Source organism: Hevea brasiliensis, chromosome 1 (genome assembly GCF_030052815.1).
Source record: "Hevea brasiliensis isolate MT/VB/25A 57/8 chromosome 1, ASM3005281v1, whole genome shotgun sequence".
Taxonomy (NCBI): Eukaryota; Viridiplantae; Streptophyta; class Magnoliopsida; order Malpighiales; family Euphorbiaceae; genus Hevea; species Hevea brasiliensis.
The window spans coordinates 26,331,021-26,353,782 of record NC_079493.1 but is presented as its reverse complement, the minus strand read 5'-3'; the positions used below and the strand labels follow the sequence as shown (position 1 = coordinate 26,353,782).

Here is a 22,762-nt window from a genome sequence, read left to right as displayed (position 1 = left end):
CGCTTACAGGAATTGAAATATGTGCATTGAAAATTGTAAAGATCGCTTATAGGAATTAAAATATGTGCATTGAAAATCATAAAGGATTGCTTGAACTGAAAATAAAAGACTAATTGCTTAGCTGAAAAAATAAAAGACTGGTTGAAAATGTAAATATTGCTAAACTAGAGATAATTTGAGCTAAGGCATTGTGTCTATCAAGTGTTGATTGATTAGCTGTGTGTCTTTGCTTTTGCCCAGCACGTCTCTTTATAGGAAAAATCTGCTTGGTGACCAAGCAAGGTGGCTACCACCTCTACACCACTAGCCACCTTTCTTTCCCCACTAGCTCACTTTTTGTAACCTCCACAACCATCAAATAAGTCTCATAACCACCCACTTTCTTCCAATAACCACCCACTACACCACTTATTCACTGTCCACGTGCCCACTAGTCCACTATCTTCAATAGATATTTTTAGACACTGAATAAATAACACCCACTGGTGAGTGTAATTATTTAATCAGTCTAGCTCCATGCAATTGATACTCACTTACTGTTGGTCTTCTACCAGCATAAGCTATGGGCTTGATCACATTAAATTGACAATTTAATTTAATATTTTAGACCCATTAATTAATTGTGCCCAAAAATATTAAAATTAAATTATAGTGTAAATAGATGCCTCTCCATGTGTATAGCTTGAGGACTTAGGCTGTACACATGTAAAGAAGAAGTTGGATGTCACCTCAGCTGTCACTTGGTTCTCCTGAACTAGACTTGGAATTCTGTAGCTTGTATGTTACTCTTGTTGTCTTCCTTCGAAGAAGAAATTCTTGAAAAATTTAACCCATTGGATAAAAATTGGCAATATTGGTAGAGCCAAAATTTTACCCAATAAATTAAATAAGAGAACATTTTAATTCCATTAAATAAAATTTAACTAGCGATGTGTCAGCCAAAATTTATTTAATAAATTTTTTTTATGACTAAGTTCACATTTTTCTCTTAACTCTTTATTTCCTTTTTTTTTTTTTTTTTTTATACACACCAACCTTTTGTTTTCATCTTATAACCCCATGGATCAATTTTCTTACAACCCAAATAGAGCTTGAAAATTAAAATAATATGATATTTTAATTCTTAGAGGCCCACTCATAATTTATTTTTCTCTCACTCAATTACAATGAACCCATCAACTCTCTTACCAATGGATGATAACCTAGTCTTACAATTTCCTTACCCATACATAATGGACTTTAGCTCTCTCAAGATGGGCTTGATTCACAACTCCATTTAATCCTTTAACAATATCAAGCCCATTCTCTCAATCATGTTATCCAAACACATTGGACTCAAATAATTTCAATTGGACTGAACCCAAACTCATATCACTCTCACTAATGTCTTAAAATCACCATTTTAGCTCACCCAAACACAAGGTCATTAGCTCACATAGACACCCAAACCTCACAAATAAACCAAATTAACAAAAGATCAAGACCCTCACTCTCTCTCTCTTTCTGTTGATCTCTTTCTCACTCTCTCTGTTGCTCGCCCTCTCTCTCACTCTCCATCAACTTTTCTTTCTTTCACTTTCCCAATTTCACAATTTTTTTCTCAATTCCTATTCCTATCACACACCATAGACACTTTTTCCCAAATTTTCCAAGAAAACTCACTTAAAACCTCCCAAATATCACAACCCAAGCCAATCAAACACTAAAAAATTTGACAAGCAAGGAGTAAAGATATCCATTGTAGCTGACCAAGGGAGGAAGGAGGAAGAATAGCCGACCAAAGGAGGAAGTCAAGGCGGCATAAGGAAAGAGGAGGAAGAGTGGGCGGCGCAAGGAAGAAAAGAAAAGAAAAGAAAAGAAAGAAATAAAAGGAAGAGAAAAGAAAAGAAAAGAAAAAGGAAAGAACATGAAGAAAAGGTTTTTTTTTTACTATCTAGTGGGCCAGCCTTTGCTAATAGGTTGAGATGGACTTTAGTAGATGACATTCGTCATGCAACTAAAGAGATCCAGAGAGCACTTAAGCACTTTTTTGCTCATGATATGTCTACTGGGGCATTTGGCTATACTTCTATGTTTTCTGATTAGTGGAAGATTCGAATAGAAACTTTCCTCACTCCTCGATCAGGTATGGCTCAAAACTTTTTATTTTTGGCTTATTTTCAATTATTATGTGCTAACCATCTCCTTGTAGGTCATGCCTTAAACTCTCCACCTCCAAAGAAAGCAAAACTAACTATCACTCCATCTAGGGTTAAGATCCACAAGCCACAGAGTTTAACCAAAGCTACTGCACCTCCTTGGCGATCTCTACACATTACAAGGCTTCCACCTCTAAGACTATGCAACTTATCAGAGACTATTGCCATTATTGGCTGTGATAGTCCATAACAGACTCCTTGGGCTCCATCAGATATCTCAGTTGTGAAGCCGCTAGTTGCCCCTGCTTCTTTTGACTGCTGGCCTCTCACTAGCTAGGATGACAACCTGATGAAGTTCATGTGGGAAATCCATGCTATGTTCTAGGCTGAAGGATTGATATCTGGTTCCACATCCATTGAGGAGGATCCTATAAAGCCAACTTAGGAATCCAACAAAAGCTCCAAAAAGGAACCTTCTAGCTCTATAGCTGCTGTCCCCCAAGTATCTTTTTCACTTTACTAGTTAGTCACATAACAATCAGCTTGCTAACTCTGCTTTTGTCTATCCTAGGCCTCGATGATGCCTTTCTTTCTATAGTCTGCTTTCAGATGACTAGAGTTATCCAAGTTTGAGAGTCCACTAGTTAGACTAGATCTCTTTGTCCTATCCACCTCAGCAGTTACTTCACCATCTTTAGATTCTGATCTCGATCCAGCTGAGGTTTAAGAAGCTCAGTAAAAAATCTATAATTTTCTGGCTCAGACCTTAGACCGATTGTCTGCTGATGATCTTACTCTTATTGATGGCTCCATTGCATTTCTGCTTTGGACTCCTTTATCTCATAGTGATCGAGCCCATTTATGCACCCTTTGTATAGATTTGGCACATCTCCTCAAGAGTTATCAAGGGGGTTCTGAGGATAGCTCCTTAGAATAACAGTTGAAAGAGTTCCAAGATTGCAAGGCAAAGGATGAACTAGTAGAAGCTGCCATCCTTGCTTATAATGATGCAGCTACTCAATTCAAAACTGAATTCCAAGTTAGAGAATAGAAGATAGATGAGCTCATTCCAAAATTACAAAAGGAATATAATAAAGCTCGTGACACCATGGCCAAATTGGTCCACATCTCCAGGCTCTGATCAGAAGAAGAAACTCATCTATAGGACTTAGTATCATCTCTAAGTTCTAGCTATTAGAAAGCCGAGGAGTGGCTCTCACGGCAGCACCCTTAAATTCTGATACACTAAAAAATTCCTCTTTTATTGATAGTATTTACAAAGATTACAAATATTCCATGCTCAGGGCAATACTCTTCCATCTATCTCAACTAGTTTGTAAGACCCTGGGTGGATAACCTTAGAAATAACAAAAGGTCCACCCAGTTACATCCTAACTTCCCTACTTTAGCCACACCACCTCTGACATTGTCCCTTTTAAGAATCAAGTCTCCGACCCTGAATGCTCAGCTTTTGACTTTCCTATTGTACATGCTAATCATCTTCTGCTTGTATTGTGCCATCTAGACAAAGGCTATCTCCCTTAGCTCTTTTGTTGTGTTGAGGTTAAATCGTAGGTCTTCTTCTTATGAAGCTTCCTCAGGGCATTCTGTTCGTGTCAATGAAACATTAACTTCTAATGGGATTACTACTTCTGTTCCATATGCAAGTGAGAATGGAGTTTCTTATATGGCCATCTTTGGTGTAGTTCAGTAAGCCCATAAGACGTTCAGCGAATGGTCAGGCCATGCTCCTTTTGCTTTACCTAACCATCTCTTTAATCCATAAAGAATCGTTCAGTTTGTGACTTCAGTCATTGTGTTTGTCTGTGGATGATAGGTTGAGGCAAAGCGAAGATCAATCCCCCACTTGGCACATAATTCTCTAAATTTGTTGCAAGCAAACTATGTCCTATTGTCTATTATGATGACTTTGGGAACTTTAAACCTGCAGAAAATGTTCTCTCTAATAAAGGTAATTGCTTTATTAACTATCACGTACTACAATGCTTCTGCTTCTAGCGACTTGGTGAAGTGATTAATGGCAACTATAACATATTTTTGTGGACCTGATGCTATTCGAAAAGATCTAAGAATGCCTATACCCCATTAGTAGAAGGGCCATAGACTGCCAATGGCCAAAAGTTTTTTTATTAGGAGACGAGGAGTGTTACTATGCTATTGGCATTTTTGGCATTTTTGAACTAAGTCTTTAGCATCCTGAACGATAGTGGGCCAAAAATAACCCTGTCTGAATACTTTTTTGGCGATCATTCTTGCCCCTTTATGGCTAACTCATAGCCCCTCATGGATCTCAGGCAAGACTAATAAACCATCTTCTCTACTAATACATTTGAACCATGGTTAGAGTTAGGATCTCCTGTATAGCTAGCCACCGAGTGTATTGTATTTTGTTGATCTCTGTATTATCTTCTTGGCTTTCAATTGATCATCAGGGAGTGAGCCTTGGTCAAGATAGACAAAAATGGGTGTCATCCTTTTTTCTCTAATATCAATTAGCAATACCTCTTCCTTATCGATAATTAGTATTGCTATCTCTTCCAAAGAAATGGGATGTGAGAAGAGTTGTTCTCCTACTGTGGTTATTTTTGCTAGAGTGTTTGCTTCTTAGTTTTCCTCTTTTGGTGTTTAAAGGATTTCACATTTCTGTTATCTACTCAGATTTATGCTAGCATGCTTTATATTCATAGCTTATAACTACCCAAGTTTGGGTCTTTTACTTGGTAGTTTCTTATAATTAATTAACAACCAATTGTAACTCACAGTAAATGTTGACCTTTTGGGCTCTTACCTCTTTGATGATTCGTAATGCCATGAGGATAGCTTCATATTTAGTTACGTTATTTATTGCCCATAATGCTAGCTTCCCTGCATATTTTAATTTTATTTTGTGTGGCCCTTTAAGGGTGACATTTATACCTATATCTGACAAACTTAACACTTTGTCTACCTAAATGCTCCACTATTCTTTTGGTTTTTCCTTGGTTTCTGGCACTAGCATTAGTTTGGCTATAAAGTCTAAAAGTACCTGTGCTTTGAATGTTGTCCTCGGGATGTATCTTATGTTATATGCTTAGAGAGCTACCGACCATGTTGCCAATCATCTGGATGCTTTTGGTCTATGTAGGATTTTCCATAAGGGGTAGTTTGTTTGGAACTTTATGGTAAGGGGTTCGAAATCTGGCTTTAGGTTTGTTGTAGTTGAGAGAACCTCATAAGCAAGCTTTTCAAGGATTGGGTAGTTGAGTTCAAATCCTTTTAGCACTTGACATATGTAATACACCTATCTTTGTTTGCCTTTTTCCTCCCTAACAAGGATCGAACTGACTATTTCTTTTGTCATTGTAAGATAGAGAAACAAACCTCACCCAATTTTGGCAAGTTAAGTGACAGTGGTGATAATAAAAATTGTTTCAAATGATCGAAAGCTACCTAACATTATTTTACCCATTTGAAATTATTTCTTGCTTTTAAGAGTGCGTTTGGTACAAGGTGAACGAAATAGGGGTTAAAGATTACAAGGGTAATAATTAAGAGTGTAATAGTTATAGATGCAACAATTAATACCATTAAGTATGTTTAGCATTACCATGAATGAAGAGTAACAATTACACTTGAAATAGTTAAGTGTGTTTGGTATGTTTATATGAATGAAAGATATAAGTTACTTTTATCAATTTAATTAAAGAATATATTATTAAAAATAAAATTATATTATATAGTTATTTATTTTGGAAACAAATATTAATAATTTAATTTAATAAAAAGTCATATAAAGAAAAAAAAAAGAATTATCCATTTTAAACATTTTAGATGTTAATTAAAAAATAATAAATATTTCTTAATTTATTTGTTTATTATTATGAAAATTTTATAAATAAATATTAACTAAATTTAATAAATGACACCATTGCAATAAACATAATAAAGATGTTGATAATTGATATAGTCACTGTCGTTGGCACATAAATAATATATATATATATATATACACACACATGCAAAAGTACTATAGCCTAGGCCACAAAATAACATATATGACTATTGGAGATAGTCATTTGTCTATTACAAATACATACAAATTAATATGACCTGAGCTACAAAAAAGCATATATGACTACCATAAAGTTTCAACATATATATAATTACTATATTATCAAAAGTAACCAAGGATCATGCGAACAAATTCAGACTTTTCATCCACATCTTCCAAACTCAAGAACATAGCTACATCATCAGAAGTCATTGCTCTCATAGCATGTAGAATTTTTATTGTTGTCAATCCAGGATCTCACCAATTGCTTGTTGAAGTTTAGTTCTATCGCTCCTCTCATTTCGTGAAAGAGTGCTTGCTAATTGAGTCATTACCTCTTGATCATGTTTCATAATTTGTTGCATCATGTCTATGAATTGTCCTTGCACTTTTTCAATTTCTTCAAATTTTCTCTTTTGCTTTTTGCTCCCAGAAGGTGGATCTTGAGATGTTCCAATAAATTGTCCACTAGCATCATCATCTGCAGGATTACTTTCACTTATGCAATTAGTGGACTGATTGTTTTCTGCATCTACTCGATCAGCAGCACTAACTCCAGTTGCTCTATCTTTAGCATAGATTTCTTCAAAAATATCATAAAATGAAAAGGGTTTCCTGAATAACCCTTTTGCATCCTTGTGACTCTGTAAAAAAATAGCAATAAGCAACAAGTCATAACAAAAGCACTAAAACATTGAGATCCAAATAATTTTAAATGATGAGTATATTATTAAAAAAAAATTACCTTCACCCATTCATCAAATACTGCTCTATCACCCGTGACCATTTTTTGCTTATCACCCCATCCAAATCCACTACCTTTCTCCTTAATTTCATGAAGAGCATAAAATTGTCTTTTCAAATAAGACAATCTAGAATCTATGTTAGTAGCTTTCAAAACACTTTCAGGCATTTTTTGAGCCATTCGTTTCTCTAGTTGAAACAAATAACTTGGTTTAAAATTACTTTCTTTATACTTTCCTTCACGGTGCATTGCTAGTAAAATTTCAACCATGCATTTATCCTCCTTTTTAGTCCATATTCTTCTAGGAGCTTTATCTTTGGCTTGGCTTCCAACTTATTCAGAATTACTCATGCTATAACCAATTAAAGTAATGAACCAAAAGCAAGTTAATATAAATTACAAGATAAAAGAATTAACATGCTAAAAGAACCCATATTCAAATAATATAGTCTAATTTCATTAATGAAAAACAACAGTAAATGGATTATCTCTCCATATCTATCACTCATTTGAAGGCTCTATCACATCAATGTAATTTTCTTCATCATTTCCTTGTCCTGCATTTTGCTCCATTACATCATTTAATGCAACTTCCAAAGGGTCATATTGCATTTCTTTTCTAATGAGATTGTGAAGAAGACAACAAGCAGTTATGATATCTATATGTGTATCAATTCCATAGCAACAAGTACTCCAAAGGATCTTCCATCTCATTTTAAGTAGACCAAAAAATCTCTCGATCACATTCCTAGAAGCCGAATGTTTCATGTTAAAAAATTCTTCAGGACTTACAGGATGTCGGCCATCTCTCCACTCATTGAGGTGATACCGTTGCCCTCTATAAGGAGTAAGAAATCCTTCGCAATTGGTATAACCAGCATCAACAAGATAATAATAACCTAAATAAAATAAAAAAAATATGCTTAGTAACTTTTTATTTTCTATATTAGCATTACTCAATCATAATTCGCCTCACCATGAGGTACTTTTAATGAATATCTTCTGTTAAGAGCATCTCTAAGTATTCTCCCATCAGCAGCTAAACCTTCCCATCCTAGTAAAACATAATGAATTGCATATCTCTTGAGCACACTCCTAAAATATTTGTTGCCAATTCTCTTTTTCTTGTTCGATATCTTGATTTAGCATTTTCTGGTATTTTGACCTTCATATATGTTCCATTTAATGCTCCTAAACAATTCTAACAATTACAACAACTCAAAAGTTAAATATATAATGCATATAATGCAATTTTTTTTCAAATCAATAATATATAATGTGTTTTAATAGAAGTACCTTAAACCATTTCCACCTATCATTTGTATAGTTTTTAGGAACTGGATCGGGAGTCTTCAATAAAACTTCATGTAAACGTAACACCGCCCTTAACACTTTGTGGAAATGCCTATTGATGGTTTCTTGGGATCGCTTCAATCTATGTTTGATAATTCTAATTGTTTCATCATGAGCTAAAATGTTCAAGAAAAATGCTACCCTTTCTTCAACAAGCATGTTTTTTTCTATCTTTTAGGTGTCCAATCTCTCTAAGCTTTCCACATAATGTGTAAAATGTGTGTCTATCCATTCTAAGTTGTTCAATACATGTTGTATCATCATGGATAAATTCATTAATATTTTTAAAACATTTATTCATGCTTATTTTGCGAGAAGTGGTTATTCTCTCTAACACTTTCAAGCGCTCAAGCAACCTTACCATATTAAAACACATGCTTAACATTAACATGGTTCTACATCTTAGACACCAAACCATTAAAAATATTGTTGTTTCCTTTCTTGATAATGGCCTATGAGTCATGACAGCATCCATAATGAATATGAATTTCATTAGAAATTGATCTTTTCTAATAAACATATATATATATATATATATATATATATATATATATATATATATATATATATATATATATATATATATATATATATATATATATATATATATATATATATATATATATATAAAACGTGAATTCTAAGTCTACAGCATATATAAAATGGACATGTAGTACATGTATAATATATTAATCTACCAATTTATAAAGATAAAAGAAAAAATGGAAAAAAGATAAAGAGTTGTCTTCAAGTTAAAGAAGAGTATAATATATGTTTAAAAGAGAAGTGTCACTATACAGAGAATTATTTAATAGGAAGATGTCAAACAATCTTGATATAATATGAGTAGGAAGGGACGAATTCCCATTCACTCAATAATTTCATCCTATGTTTTTTGTAGCCAACAAACCAAATGGTAGTCTAAATATTCTAGGTAAAAATCACACACAACAAAAGCGAAGGTAAAAAGTTGGAAGGTAAGGCATGTGTAAGTGTAACCAGAAAAATTTAAATATCCTTTTAACCCAACGAAAAGGAGATGCCATGTTATGTTAATCACAGAAAATTGAGCAAACATCTACTTGAGATTCTTCCAAAGTTACTATCTTTTTAAGCCTTTCATGTCCCACCATAATGAATATACCAACTACTCTCTCTCCCTCAAAATCAAACTAGCTTTTGGAATAGCACTGGCCAGAATATTGCTAGCCGCAGTCCCCCATTTGTCTTTTTCTTTATATATATATATATATATATATATATATATATATATATATATATATATATATATATATTTGTCATTCTCTAGTGGTCTAGGTGGGTTTGGTTTCTTTAAATCCAGTCCAAGAACACTAAAAAAAAATCAATTAACCTAGATTCACAAAAAAAAAATTACAGAAATATAGCAAATCTTGCAATAATTAAAAGAAATAATTTATGTGATTTTATTACCCAAATCACCTAATAGTATTAGAAAAAGAAAGAATCCAACATGAAGAAAATAGAAAATAAATTCACCCATCAAAAAAGAAACAAGCCAAGAAACCCATAACAAAAAAAAACCAAAATTGACATATAGATTGACTATCAATTCAAATGAAACTAAGAAATCTTACAAATTATACAGTAATTGTAGAAAGACAAAATCAAAATGAATGAAATAATATATGGGATCTAAATCTCATATGGAAAATCAAAATAAAACTACCTAATTTCACTATGAACAAAACCTAATTTGTTGAACAAAAGACGTACCTTAGTAAGGAGAAGGTGAAGATGATGTGCTTTTTTTTTATAGATCAATGATAAAAAAAAATTGATTGTTAATCTGGTGGGTAAGTGAAGTCGAGATGATTTTCTTGATGAGTGAATGGTAGAGATGATTTCTTGTAGAATGAATTGCGTTGCTTTAACCTCGTTAATGTTTTAAGCCATTACCCCACCCCCTCATAGGTTAATGAATTACGTTTAATTAAGGTGAATGGTTAACTGGGTTATATGTTAACCTTGACAAACCAAACACAGTTAATGAAGGGTAATATATTATAAGAGTAACTCTTAACCCCGTTACCCTTAAAAAAAAACACCCCTTAAAGGTAAAAAGAAAGGCTAGCATTTTTTGGCTAAACAACTCATGAACCTTCCATGGGTATTGATCCATCTGTTGAGCTATTAAACTTCCTTTATATTGCTCAACTGTTGCATGTCCAAGATTGTTAAGATTTTTTCTAGATTTGCTTCTATCCCTCATTCAGATATCATGAAGCTAAGGAATTTTCCAGTTTTACTCCAAAAGTGCACTTGTTTGGGTTCAGTTTCATCCCTCTTTGTCCATCACATCAGACATTTCAGCTATGTCTTTGACATGATCCTCTAACCTCTTTGACTTGATGATCATGTTATCGATGTACACCTTAACTATTCTGCCCTTCTGATCTTTAAACATTTGATCCACTAGCCTTTGATAAGAGGCCCCAGTATTCTTGAGGCCGAACAGCATGGCTTTATATACTTTAGAATCTGTCATGAAAGCAGTTTTCGCCTCATCTTTTGGATCCATCCTTATTTAGTGGTAACCAGAAACAACATCAACTAGAAATACCATTGCATGTTCGGCTATCGCATCTACTAGTTTGCCAATATTTGGTCAACAGTAATGATCTTTCGGGCAAGATTTATTGAGGTATGTGTAGTTGATGCAAATCTGCTATTTTTTGTTTGCCTTTTCATTAGCTACCCAATTTGGGAATTTAACTTCCTGGATCAATCCTGCATCTAACAATTTCTTAACTTCTTCTTCAATTACCTGTTGGCACTCTGGTGTGAATCATCTCTTCTTTTGTTGTACTAGTTTCACTTATGGGTTAACACTTAACTTGTGTGTGATTATTGTTAGGTCTATTCCCCTTATATCCTCTGCCTTCCATGCAAAAGTTACAATTCTATCTCTTAATGTTCAGATCACTACTTCCCTACTCGGCTCACTTAATGTAGTGTTGAGGTGAACTTTTTTCCCTTTACCCAATTCTTCCTTAGTCACCAAGTCTGCTAGTTTGGTAAGATCTAACATTCTGGCTTTTCTAGTAACTTGATCGATAAGGCTACTTTTGGGACTACTTTTGTTGACTTCTTGTAGCATTCTTGTGCTAACTTTTGGCTTCCTCGTACTATTGCTATTCCTTCGAAAGCAAGCAACTTCATAAAAAGCCATTGCATGCTAAATACTTTACCATTGTCATTTAGGATTGGTCAGCCGAGGATAATGTTGTATGATAGGGGAACGTCAACCACCACAAATTCCATGTAAATCTCCTGCTTGTATCCTTCATCACCTAAGACCGCTACCAGGTTAATAGTTCCAAGCATGGGGACTGTTTGGTTATTAAGGCCACCAATGGGTACATGACTTTTGCCAGGTTCTCTATTTTATGCCAAGTTTCCACATAACTTCTTTTGTTAGGAGGTTCACCGAGCTACCAATGTCGATTAGCACCTATCGTGTTGTGTACCTGTTCATCTGCACAGACACAAACAATGGATCAGAATGTGCTTGTTTTACCTTGTGGTCATTAGGATCGAAAGTGATGGTCTCCTTACTCAGTTCATTTTTATCAACTGAGAAAATTGTTTGGCCACTATTGTTGCTTAGCTTGACTAGCCACTTATTGCCTTATTTTCCTGTGTTTGGTGTACCTGTAATTACGTTTATCACCCTGATTGGACCCTTATCTTTTTCTGTAATGGTTGTGTCCTTGCTTTTGAGGGTAGATGTTCTCCTTTCCAAATAATTACCATTCAGAGTCTACCTTGCAAACTTCTTAAACTGGCCATCTTTGATTAACCGTTCAATTTCGGCCTTAAGCTGCCTGCACTCGTTAGTGGTGTGGCCATGGTCTTTATGGAACCTGCAAAACTTACTCTTGTCCCTCTTTCTTTGAGTATCCGGGTTGAGCCTCTTTGGCCATTTGACCTATTTGTCATTCTTCTGTAGCCATATCAGGACTTTTGATCTTGCTTCATTTAGCAGTGTGAAGTTATGGAACCTTTATCTGCCTCGCTCAGGATTTTTGTCTGAACTTTTTCCCTTCTGATCCAAGCTATAATTTTTCTTGTTTTGCCTCCTATCATTATTTTGTTCAGTGTAATGACCCAAACTAAAAGTCGTTACTGGCATTAGGGATCGAGTCAACTTAAGGCTGTCAAAACCCATAGCAAGCCTAAAGCCTATAAAACATACACATATTCTTGTATCTCATTATCTAAGTACACTTTAGACCATTGCACTATAGTCTTTTCATACATAATTAGAAATTCATAACATAAACTTGGCTCAAAATTTAAACCTGAACATACATAAAACTCTAAAGCATGATGGTTTAGCATGTATACTCCTAAAAGAGTTAACATAAATATAAACATTATTATTCATACATAAAATGTTACATAACTCTAATTTCCTATCATTACCTCTCTGATGACCTCTCTTCAAAGAACTTTTTTAATCCTATAAACCTGCATTTGGGGGTTAGGGGAAAGGGGTAAGCTTAAATAAGCTCAGTGAGTAAACTAAACAACATTAATTACATCATTTGTTTCATACATATGCAATGCATCGTTCAAATGGGTTTTTATATCATAAACATTTCATGTAGGATGGACTTATCACTAGTAACTCCCCAATTCTAAAGTGCCCAGCTCATATAGAGGCTTCTCAAGACTTTCGCTTAAAACATGACATGTGTCATGCACCCGAGGCAACTTAAAGATCTCCCCTGACAGGGCATCATAAAGATCTCCCCATAGGATTTCCTTATGGATTCATAACATACATAACATAACATATTCATAAACATAGGGAGAGTCAGTGGGTCATCCATCATCCATTAATGCACTAACAATAATTATGTAATTATGCAACATCATTATATTCTAGACACATACATCCTAAATAAAAATGACACGGTGCATGAGAATGAAATTTAAAAGTTTACATTTATTAAAGTTAGAATTACTCACCTCTTGTAGCCTGCCAACCACCTATCTCAAACGATAGCTATCCTCGGATCCTTAGCCTTCCAAGTCCCTCAAGCCCGATCTTATAAAATCGGATCCTAGAGAGATATACAAGGCTCTAAAACTCTATACACATATTAAAAATTTTATTCTAAGCCCTTAGAAACTATGAAATCATGTTTTAAAACCTTAGAAAAGAAGGGACAAAAAGTGAGGCATAACCTACTTTGACTACTAAAGTATTAAACTTCGATAACTAAAGTCTCAGGCTTCAAATGGCCTTTTTTGTCCAATGCTGACTGTGGCTACCAAAGTCTTGAATTTCAACTATCGAACTTAAAAAATTTCTAGATTTTTCAAGGAACTGCATGCTTTGGTAGTCGAACCTTTGGTTTTCTGCAGTTGAACTTGGGAATTTCCAGAATTCCTAAGTCTAAAACCTATAGAATCCTTCTCTCATCAACACCTATATTCACTCCAAAGTTCCAAAACTCAAACCAAACACATATACACATCTCCAGGGCTCAAAACAACTTGAAATCATACTTAATACCCACATAAATTAACTAAAAACTCAAATCCTAGGTTTTCTCTGAACCCAACATAGCCTATACATGGATATCTTCAAATCCATTGAGGGAAACTAGCCATTTAAGGCCCACAACACTTAAACATAACTAATATAACAACAAAACATGCAATTTCAGCATAAAATCATAAAATCCTAACCCTAACATGCATAAACTTCCTAAAACTCATCTTAAAAATAACTTTTCATGAAATTAAAGTTATAGAAACCTAATCGCTCATCAACTTAGATCTACCTATTAGATCAAGAAGAAAAGAATATTATCTCTTTTTTTGGAGATTAGAGGTGAGAAAATCAAAACCTAAAGCTTGAATCTACTTTTTCAAACTTCTAAATGGAAGAATCCACTTTCAAATCTTGAAAAACTCAAGAAAATCTCTTCAAATAGCTCCTTGTATGCTTCAACAGTTAAAAGAGAGAGAAGAAGAGAAAACCCAAGTACTTTGACAAAAAAAATGAGCTTTGGTCCCTTTTATGCCCTCCATGTCGAGGGACTTTCATTATCGGAAGCCTCAGTTCTGATTGCCAGAGTCCATTCTTACCAAAAAGAGATTTAAGCCATGAAAGAGACATAAGTGGTAGTCATTCACATTTTGAAGCATCAATGTTGTTCAAAAATTTGCCACATAGCTCCTCCGGTCTGTTTTTCCAGTGTATTTGTCTAGGATAGGTAATTTGAACTTTGATAGGAACTGTTCAGCTAGGATTTGCTTAAACAATAGAGACTCTTCTTTGATCTCAAAAGTTTTCTTCTTCTACCTATTTTTGGTACCTCTGTACTACTTTCACTAGTCCCCAATTCACCTTTGGTAGGGATGATTCATCGGGTTATTCCTCTTGTTCGCTCGCTATAATTGATTTAGTATTTTCCCCTAAATTATTTATCAATTGAGCAATCTCCTGCTTGGTCTCTTTAGTTTGGGTTGGATCTGCCTCTCTAGAAGGTGCCCTTAGGACAAGTCCTGCTTTTGGGGTAGGTGTCCCTGGTGGAGTGCTAGTTCCTGAAATCAATCCTTTGGAAAAGGCAATTTGTGTCTCCATCTCTCGAATGCACTGGTAGACCTACTCTAGCATCATTCCTTGAAATGGGCTTTGCTAATCTGGCATGATAGTGCTATGTGGTAGAAATTGACCATTGGATGGGATGGTGGGTATGCTCAAGTTATGGGTTATTGCCACCGCAGGTGGATCGCTTCTTAGTGTAGGGGTGATTAAGATGATGTTTTTGCTGGAAGTCCTCAAATTTGCAACCATTAAGACAACAAAACCACAAAAGATAAAAATTGATTAGAACTGGAGATCAAAACTCACTAATAGCATAGAAAATGAAAAATAAAGAAAAATGATTTCAGATGTGGGTTATCAGCCGGTGATATGAGATTTCTACAGACGATGCCATTGATATTGCCATGAGCTTCTAGGTCCCAATCCAGTTGCCATGTAAATCTGAGAAACAAAGAAAAGTGAGGTCAGTCGCCTTATGTCCAACCACTTCGACGCTCAAGTCAAAAAAATAGTGATAAGAGAATAACTTTGTATAGATTTAAAACAATGAGTATGCGTACCTTATTCCTAGTCTTTCCCTGATATTTATAGGATTTAGAAAAATAGTCATTGCCTTAATTGCGGAGGTGATCTTGGATTGACATTCTAAGATTCCCTCCTAAAAATTCAAGTTTTTCGGTATAGGTTTTACTCGGCTAATTGGCCGAGTGATGAGATTGTCATCCGGTCTAGGCCTAGGCCAGCTTATATTATGTTCGGATCAAAACTGCTCAGTCTAGGTCTGCTTAGTTTAAGCAGCCCTTCACTCGATTTTGACTTTTTAAACCTGTGTTGACATTTGGACTACCTCGTTGAAAATTTGACTCGAACATTGACTAATTGTCTTAATTTTGCCTGGGTAGTATCATACCATTTTATCAAAAGTTAATCTTAAGATCTTACTTGAAAATTATGCAAAAACACATGATTATTTTTTATAATTTACCAAGAAAGTTTTAAAACTAAGTAAGACGTACACAGCAAGAGCTTCATGACTTCTTGCAAGTGATGATAGAGACTGCAAGTTTGAAACGTTAAAGGCTGCGTTTGGCATTGAGATGGTTTAAAGAAAAGGTTTTTTTTTTTTATAATCATTTTAAAATAATTTAGAAAAAAAGTGATTCTCATTTTTAATTTTTTATAATTAAAATATACTAAATTTAATTTTATATTAATTTTTAATTAATATATTTAAAATTTTTTTATGGCAATTTTAATCCCAATATCAAACACTTTCAAAGTGAATCCGTTTGCAAGGTGATTGATGATGACCGATGTGGAGCTATCCCTCTCAGTGGGCCGTTGCTTTGAAGTCAAGTCAAGTCAAGGGGCACGTTTTCTCTAATGGAGGTTATTTTAGAATACAATTATTGCATGTGAAATCTCTTTACTAGAAAAAAAATTAATTATGATAAAATTTATGTGAAATTTATTATAAATAATGATTATAGTAAAAATTTGGATTTAATTAGCGTATAACTTAATTTTAAAAATTTATTTTTGTTTTTATTGAATAATAAAAAATATATAAATATTTATATTTTTCAAATAAGTAATTAATTAAAAATGAAACATTTTTAAAAATTTTCTTAATCCGACAGAAATTTTGTTTTTAAGAAACTAAGAAATTAATCTAAATTGAGATTTTTTTTTATTATTGTAATCATTATGGGGCTGCATAATAATTACCCCAAGGTGTAATTCTCAATATTAATTTTTTTTATGGTTATTGAATATTTTTCTTTTAATTTATTAATTTAGTTTATATATATATATAGACAATGTAAGCATGAAAACACAGAGAAAGAAATGAAGGAGAGTAAGCATTGATAAGAATGCTCCTCAGTGATCATGACTGATGTAGAGCTATCCCTTCCAGCGGGCCGTTCACTTGAAGTCTCAGGAGCATGTTTTTTCTATTGCAGGATTTTTTTAGTGGAATCAGTAAATTTATTTTATAATATAATTATTATATGTATAATAGATATATATTTTAATTATTAAGTATGATGGCCAAGTTGGGCTTTCTGCGATTAAAACTATATTATATATTTTGCATATTCATATTCAAATTTTCACTCTCTCATCTCTTTATTAAAAAATAAAAAATATTAATTATGATGAGACTTATATAAACTATATTATAATTAATGATTATAGTAAAATAATTATACATACCATTCTAAATTTTTTTTCATTTAGTAACTAATTTTAGTTTGAATAGTTTAAAATCTTAATTTAGCTTAGAAATTTTAGCAGAACATCTAATTTGTCAAAAAGTAAAATTCGGAATTTAATTAGTGTATTACTTAATTTTTGTAAAAATTATGTCTTTATCAAATAATAAAAATTAGGGTAAATTACTATTAGGTTTCTATATTTTGTTAAAATTAATTGCTTGGACTCTGTTTATTTTATAAAAAATAACTTGTATATTGAAAAAGTTTTTCATGGAAAATGTTTTTTTTTTTTAATTTTCTCATGAAAATACTATTCAGTATTTAGTTGTAATATGTTAAATTAATAATATGTATTTATATCATTATGTATAAATATTTTAACATTTTAATAAGATTATCAAAATTTTAAAAATGAAAAATGACTTCCTCTTTTGTAGAAAGGAAGTCATTTTCCTTAAATATAACTTAGTTTTTTTCATTTCATTAAGTAAATATTTTCTATTGATCATCTCCTTGAGTACCCCAAATGCTAGAAAATGTGAAAAATATTTTTCAGAAAAATTTTTTTCTATGAAATAAACGAAGTTTTAGTCCCTATTTTTTTAAAACCCAAAATAAATGTTCCTATATTTTATAAAATTAAACTCTTTAATCTTTCTGTTAGGGTTTTGTCAAACAAAGTGTTTGTCAAATATTTTTAACCATGGTAAGAAGAAGTAAATAGTATATATAGTTAAAATTATAAGGATTAAATAGAATAGATAGTTAAAACTATAAGGACTAAAAATATAAATATTTAAAATTAAAATATGTTGATTAACATTAGATTTTAGTTATATAAAATAAAAAGACCTTTTAATTAGGTTTTTAAAAAATAAAGATTAAGACTTCATTTTTTTCATAAAAAATAACTTATATACGAAAAATATTTTTCATAGAAATTATTTTTAAGAAAAATTTTTACATGAAAATTTTTTTCGTTATTATTTGGTTACAATGTTAAATTAATGGTATATATTTATGTTGTACATTTATAAGTATTTTCATATCTTAATAAAATTATCATGAAAATTTTTCTATTGATCTATTTTCTTGAGTGTCCCAGATGATAAAAACTTGAAAAATATTTTCTGTGAAACAAATAAAATCTAAAAAATTAATTTTAACAAATTATAGGGACCTTATAATAATTTACTCAAAAAATTATTTCTTTATTTTGAAATAATTAATTAATTAAAATTTTAGAAAACGTTCTTTACTCAGCAGAAATTTTAAAAATAAAATTTTAATCAGTAAATTAAGAAATTAACGTAAATTGCGTATCTACTTTATCAACTTTCTATTATTCTGGAACTGCATTGGCTGTGAGCAATAGAACTCTTATTAATAATTTCTTGTATGGTTATTGAATATTTTATTTATTCATTTATTTATTTTATTTGAAATTTTTCTTCATAACACTACATCAATTCTCTTTTACGTGTATTTTTAAAAAATTATTATATTTGTAGTTATTTTCTATTTTGAGAATATTAAGGTGTATTATTATTTTTTTTAATTTTATTTTTATTCATACTAAAACAATAATTATTGTTATAATTTTCTAAAACATGTCTTATCAACTTTTCCTCATTCTTTTAATTAAGAGATGAAAAGTAATTTAATCATATTAAAATATATTTTAATTATTTCTTTAATCACGGTATAAAAACCTTAAATGAAAGATAAAAGTGGATAAATAAAGTAATTAATTAATTATTTTTTACACAAATTCCACTCATGTTACTGAAATTTAAACTTCAATTAATTCATTATATACTATGGCAATATATTGATTAAGCTTGGCAATTTATTGATTAAGCTTCCTCCTTGATCTAATCGGTGACAATTTTCAATACAAATGTAATTTTAGTACAAGTTTTCAAATTCAATAATTTTTAATTGAACAGGCAATAGGTTCTGAATATTTTAATTTAATTCTAATGCATAAATGAATTCAAAAGTACAAATGGAATTACTTTCAACTAATGTAATTGTAAACTATATAGTCTCTCCAATAAATTATCTCTGGCAAATGGCAATTCCGAGTTGGTTAGAAACAAATGCTGGAGTATTATATACATTATATGACAATTTATGAATAAATATCCAACCTTCAGTTGTATTGTTGTATATTCAGTTACACAATTATCCGTACTGTTATAACAGATATATAAGTTTACATTATATATATATATTACTCATTAATCGTTTTCTTAATGAAGGTAATCTCTTCATGGAAATCATCAGTGATATCAGATGTAAGATCTCTCTCCACTTGTATACTATGTGATCATCTTAATTAATTAATTCTTAATTCTTTTAAGAGTAGCAACATCAATAAAATTCTCTACATTAATTTCATGCAGGGATGCTCCGGCCCATTTTGGTGACCATTGGCAAGAACTCCTTCTATTAATGAATATGGGAAGAGTTGCCTACTTATATGCACAGACAACATGAAAACACACGACATATGAAACATAGTTAACAAAACCATAAGCTTTTGAAAGCATAACTTTCACATTTTCTAAGCAAAATTTTAAGAGCAACAACTAGTTGATGAGTTTTTGTCTTTGTTGCATGTGATTCCATAATTTTATCCAGGAGTGCTTCTTGTTGCAAGAAACTTATGTGGGACTCTATGTGTAATAGCATTTCTCATTTATAAATGGCGAAGGAGACATTTTCAGGACACAGTACTAATGAAGAATGCCTTCAGAGTCTAGTAATTAACCTTATGCCAATAAGATATTCTTATTCAAACATTAGGAAGATTACTCAAGGTTTCAACGAAAAGTTCGGCGAAGGAGGCTTTGTTTTTGTTTATAAAGGAAAGCTTCATAGTGGTCAATTTACAGGAATAAAGATGCTGGGTAAATCTAAAAGCAAAAGGACATGATTTTATCAACGAGGTTGCCACTATAGGCAGGATCCACCATGCTAATATACAGTATAATTAATTGGTTTTTGTGTTGAGGAAGCAATGTGTGCTCTTATATATGAATTCATGTCTAATGGGTATCTTGATAATTATATTTTTGGTCGAGAACCTACTCTTTAATTTGGGAAAAATTATATGAAATATCTCTTGGATTGGCACATGGCATTAAATACCTACATCAAGGTTGTGATGTGCAAATCCTCCATTTTGACATCAAGTCTCACAACATTCTTCTTGATGAAAATTTCACACCAAAAATTTCTTATTTTGGGCTGGCTAAACTTCATCCAACCAAAGGGAGCATTGCATCTCTTAAAGCTGCAAGGGGAACAATAGGATATATGGCACCAGAGTTGTTCTAAAAAAATATTGGGCGTGTCTCATATAAAGTGGATGTTTATAGTTTTAGAATGTATTGTTAGAAATCACAAGCAAAAGGAAAAACTTATATGCATTGGCTGAAAAGTTGAGTCAAATTTATTATCCATTTTGGGTATATGACTAACTCTCAAGTGGAAAGTTAACAATAGAAGACTCGTCAGAGGAGGAAAATAAATTAGCTAGGAAAATGATTATAACATGATATGGTGTATATAGATGCAACCTTGCAATCGTCCTCCAATGAACAAAGTATTAGACAGGCTTGAAGGAGATTTAGAAAGTCCAGAATTGCCTCCAAGGCTTGTTCTATATCCTACAGAATCAATGACTATGGATGGAGAAGAATCATCATCGATGTCAAGTGAAGTGACATCACATATACAAAATATTGCCTAATTGAAAGAGTTGGTCTTCAACCTTAAATGATTGAACATAAATGTGTTCTGCATCCTCCTTTGCCTTTATAAATTGTTATAAACTCATTGATGACTTGATGATATGATTGTAATAATTCCTGTAAGTGTGAACTATCCTTATTTACATCATCTTCAATATATATGATAATGCATTTGCTTCACCATTTATTCATTTTGGTTTTCCTCTGTGGTGGGAGATTGCCTTCTTAGCCTGTAACCCAAGTGCCTAGGCATTGAGTTCTGGACTTCATGACATTCTATTTTTAGTTTATAGAGGAGGGAGAGGGGAACATTTCTTTTTTCAATTAGAATATAATAAAAAAAATCATTGAAGTTAATTTCATTTATATCAAATAAGTTTTCAGTTATAATCAACTCAACTCAACTCAACTCAATTAAGCCTTTCTCTCAAAAATTTGGGGTCGGTTATATGAATTCTCTTTCTTCACTCTAAACGATTTTGGGTTAAATCCTCAGAAATATGTAATGCTTTTAGATAATGTTGTACTAATCTCCTCTAAGTCAGTTAAGGTCTACCCCTTCTTTTCTTTCTGTCCTCTAACCTAATGTGCTCTACTTGTCTAACTGGAGCCTCCGTATGTCTACACTTCACATAACCAAATCACCTCAATCTCCCTTCTCTCAACTTATCCTCAATTGGTATCACTCCTATCTTTTTTCTAATACTCTCTCATTATGAATTTTATTTCTAGTATGGCCACTCATCCACCTTAATATTCTCATCTCCGCAACTCTTATCTTAGACACATACGACTCCTTCAGTGTCTAACACTCACTACCATAGAACATGGCCGGTCGTATGGCTGTAAGGTAAAATTTTCCTTTCAACTTATTGGGAATCTTGCGATCACATAAAACTCCCGTGGCACGTCTCCACTTCAATCATCCGGCTTTAATCCTATGATTAACATCCTCCTCACATCCCCCATCTACTTGAAGGACTAAGCTGAGATATTTAAAGTGATTACTTTGGGACAATACCACTCCATTCAAACTAACTTCTTCCCTATCACCAGTTCGGCCTTCACTGAACTTGCAATGAATGTATTCTGTCTTCGTTTTACTTAACTTAAAGCCCTTTTGCTCTAAAGTACTTCTCCAAAGCTCTAGCTTTCTATTGACTCATTCTCGCATCTCATCTATCAGAACTATATCATCCGCAAACATCATGCACTAAGGGATATTTTCTTATTTATGTTTTGTCAATTCATCTAAAACTAATATAAAAAGGTAAGGGCTTATAGCTGAACCTTGGTTTAATTCAACTGAGATAGAAAAATCTCTTGTGTCTCCTCCCACTATATGCACAATAGTAGTTACTCCTTCATACATATCTTTCAATACTTTTATGTACCTAATAGATACTCTTTTTTTTTTTTTAACACTCTCCATAAGACATCTCTTGGAACACTATCATAAGCCTTCTCCAAATCAATAAAAATAGTGTATAGATCTTTCTTCATATCTCTATATTTCTCCATCAAGCTTCTAATGAGAAAGATCGCTTCTATAGTTGAACGACCAGGTATGAAGCCAAATTGATTGGGAGAGATAGAATTATCATGACATAGTCAATGTTCTACAACTCTCTCCTATAACTTCTTAGTATGGCTCATGAGTTTAATTCTCCTATAATTTGAGCAACTCTGTATATCTCCCTTATTTTTAAAAATAGATACTAAAATACTCCTCCTCCATTCATCAGGCATTTTCTTTAAGTTTAAAATCTTATTAAATAATTTAGTTAATCATGTCACTCCCATATCTCTCAAACACTTCCACACGTCAACTAGTATTCCATCGGGTCCACAGGCTTTATTCACTTTCATTCTCTTAAGTGCTTCCTTT

General features: G+C 32.5%; 2 protein-coding genes across 2 annotated transcripts; both read right to left on the bottom strand.

The window, feature by feature from the left end:
• Positions 1 to 6,312: 6,312 nt before the first annotated feature.
• LOC131183109 (uncharacterized) lies at positions 6,313 to 7,114 on the bottom strand. Its single transcript, XM_058153036.1, has 3 exons — positions 6,935 to 7,114; positions 6,452 to 6,833; positions 6,313 to 6,383 (listed from the first exon to the last, which is right to left on the bottom strand). Exons 1-3 carry the CDS (start codon positions 7,112 to 7,114, stop codon positions 6,313 to 6,315), a joined length of 633 nt encoding a protein of 210 aa, XP_058009019.1.
• A 321-nt stretch (positions 7,115 to 7,435) lies between these two features.
• Positions 7,436 to 10,434, bottom strand: LOC131183108 (uncharacterized). Its single transcript, XM_058153034.1, has 3 exons — positions 10,428 to 10,434; positions 7,911 to 7,988; positions 7,436 to 7,833 (listed from the first exon to the last, which is right to left on the bottom strand). The coding sequence occupies exons 1-3, from the start codon at positions 10,432 to 10,434 to the stop codon at positions 7,436 to 7,438; spliced, it is 483 nt and encodes a 160-aa protein (XP_058009017.1).
• Positions 10,435 to 22,762: the final 12,328 nt, after the last annotated feature.

What these genes read in the sequence shown, in the direction of transcription:
- LOC131183109 (XM_058153036.1), bottom strand. Translation starts at nt 7,114, where the DNA reads ATGGCTCAAAAAATGCCTGAAAGTGTTTTGAAAGCTACTAACATAGAT. An exon ending in TATTTGATGAATGGGTGAAG is followed by an intron (nt 6,834 to 6,934) that starts GTAATTTTTTTT and finishes ATTTTTTTACAG; the next exon opens with AGTCACAAGGATGCAAAAGG. An exon ending in TAAACTTCAACAAGCAATTG is followed by an intron (nt 6,384 to 6,451) that starts GTGAGATCCTGG and finishes CTGATGATGTAG; the next exon opens with CTATGTTCTTGAGTTTGGAA.
- LOC131183108 (XM_058153034.1), bottom strand. An exon ending in TTCATTAAAAGTACCTCATG is followed by an intron (nt 7,834 to 7,910) that starts GTGAGGCGAATT and finishes TATTTTATTTAG; the next exon opens with GTTATTATTATCTTGTTGAT.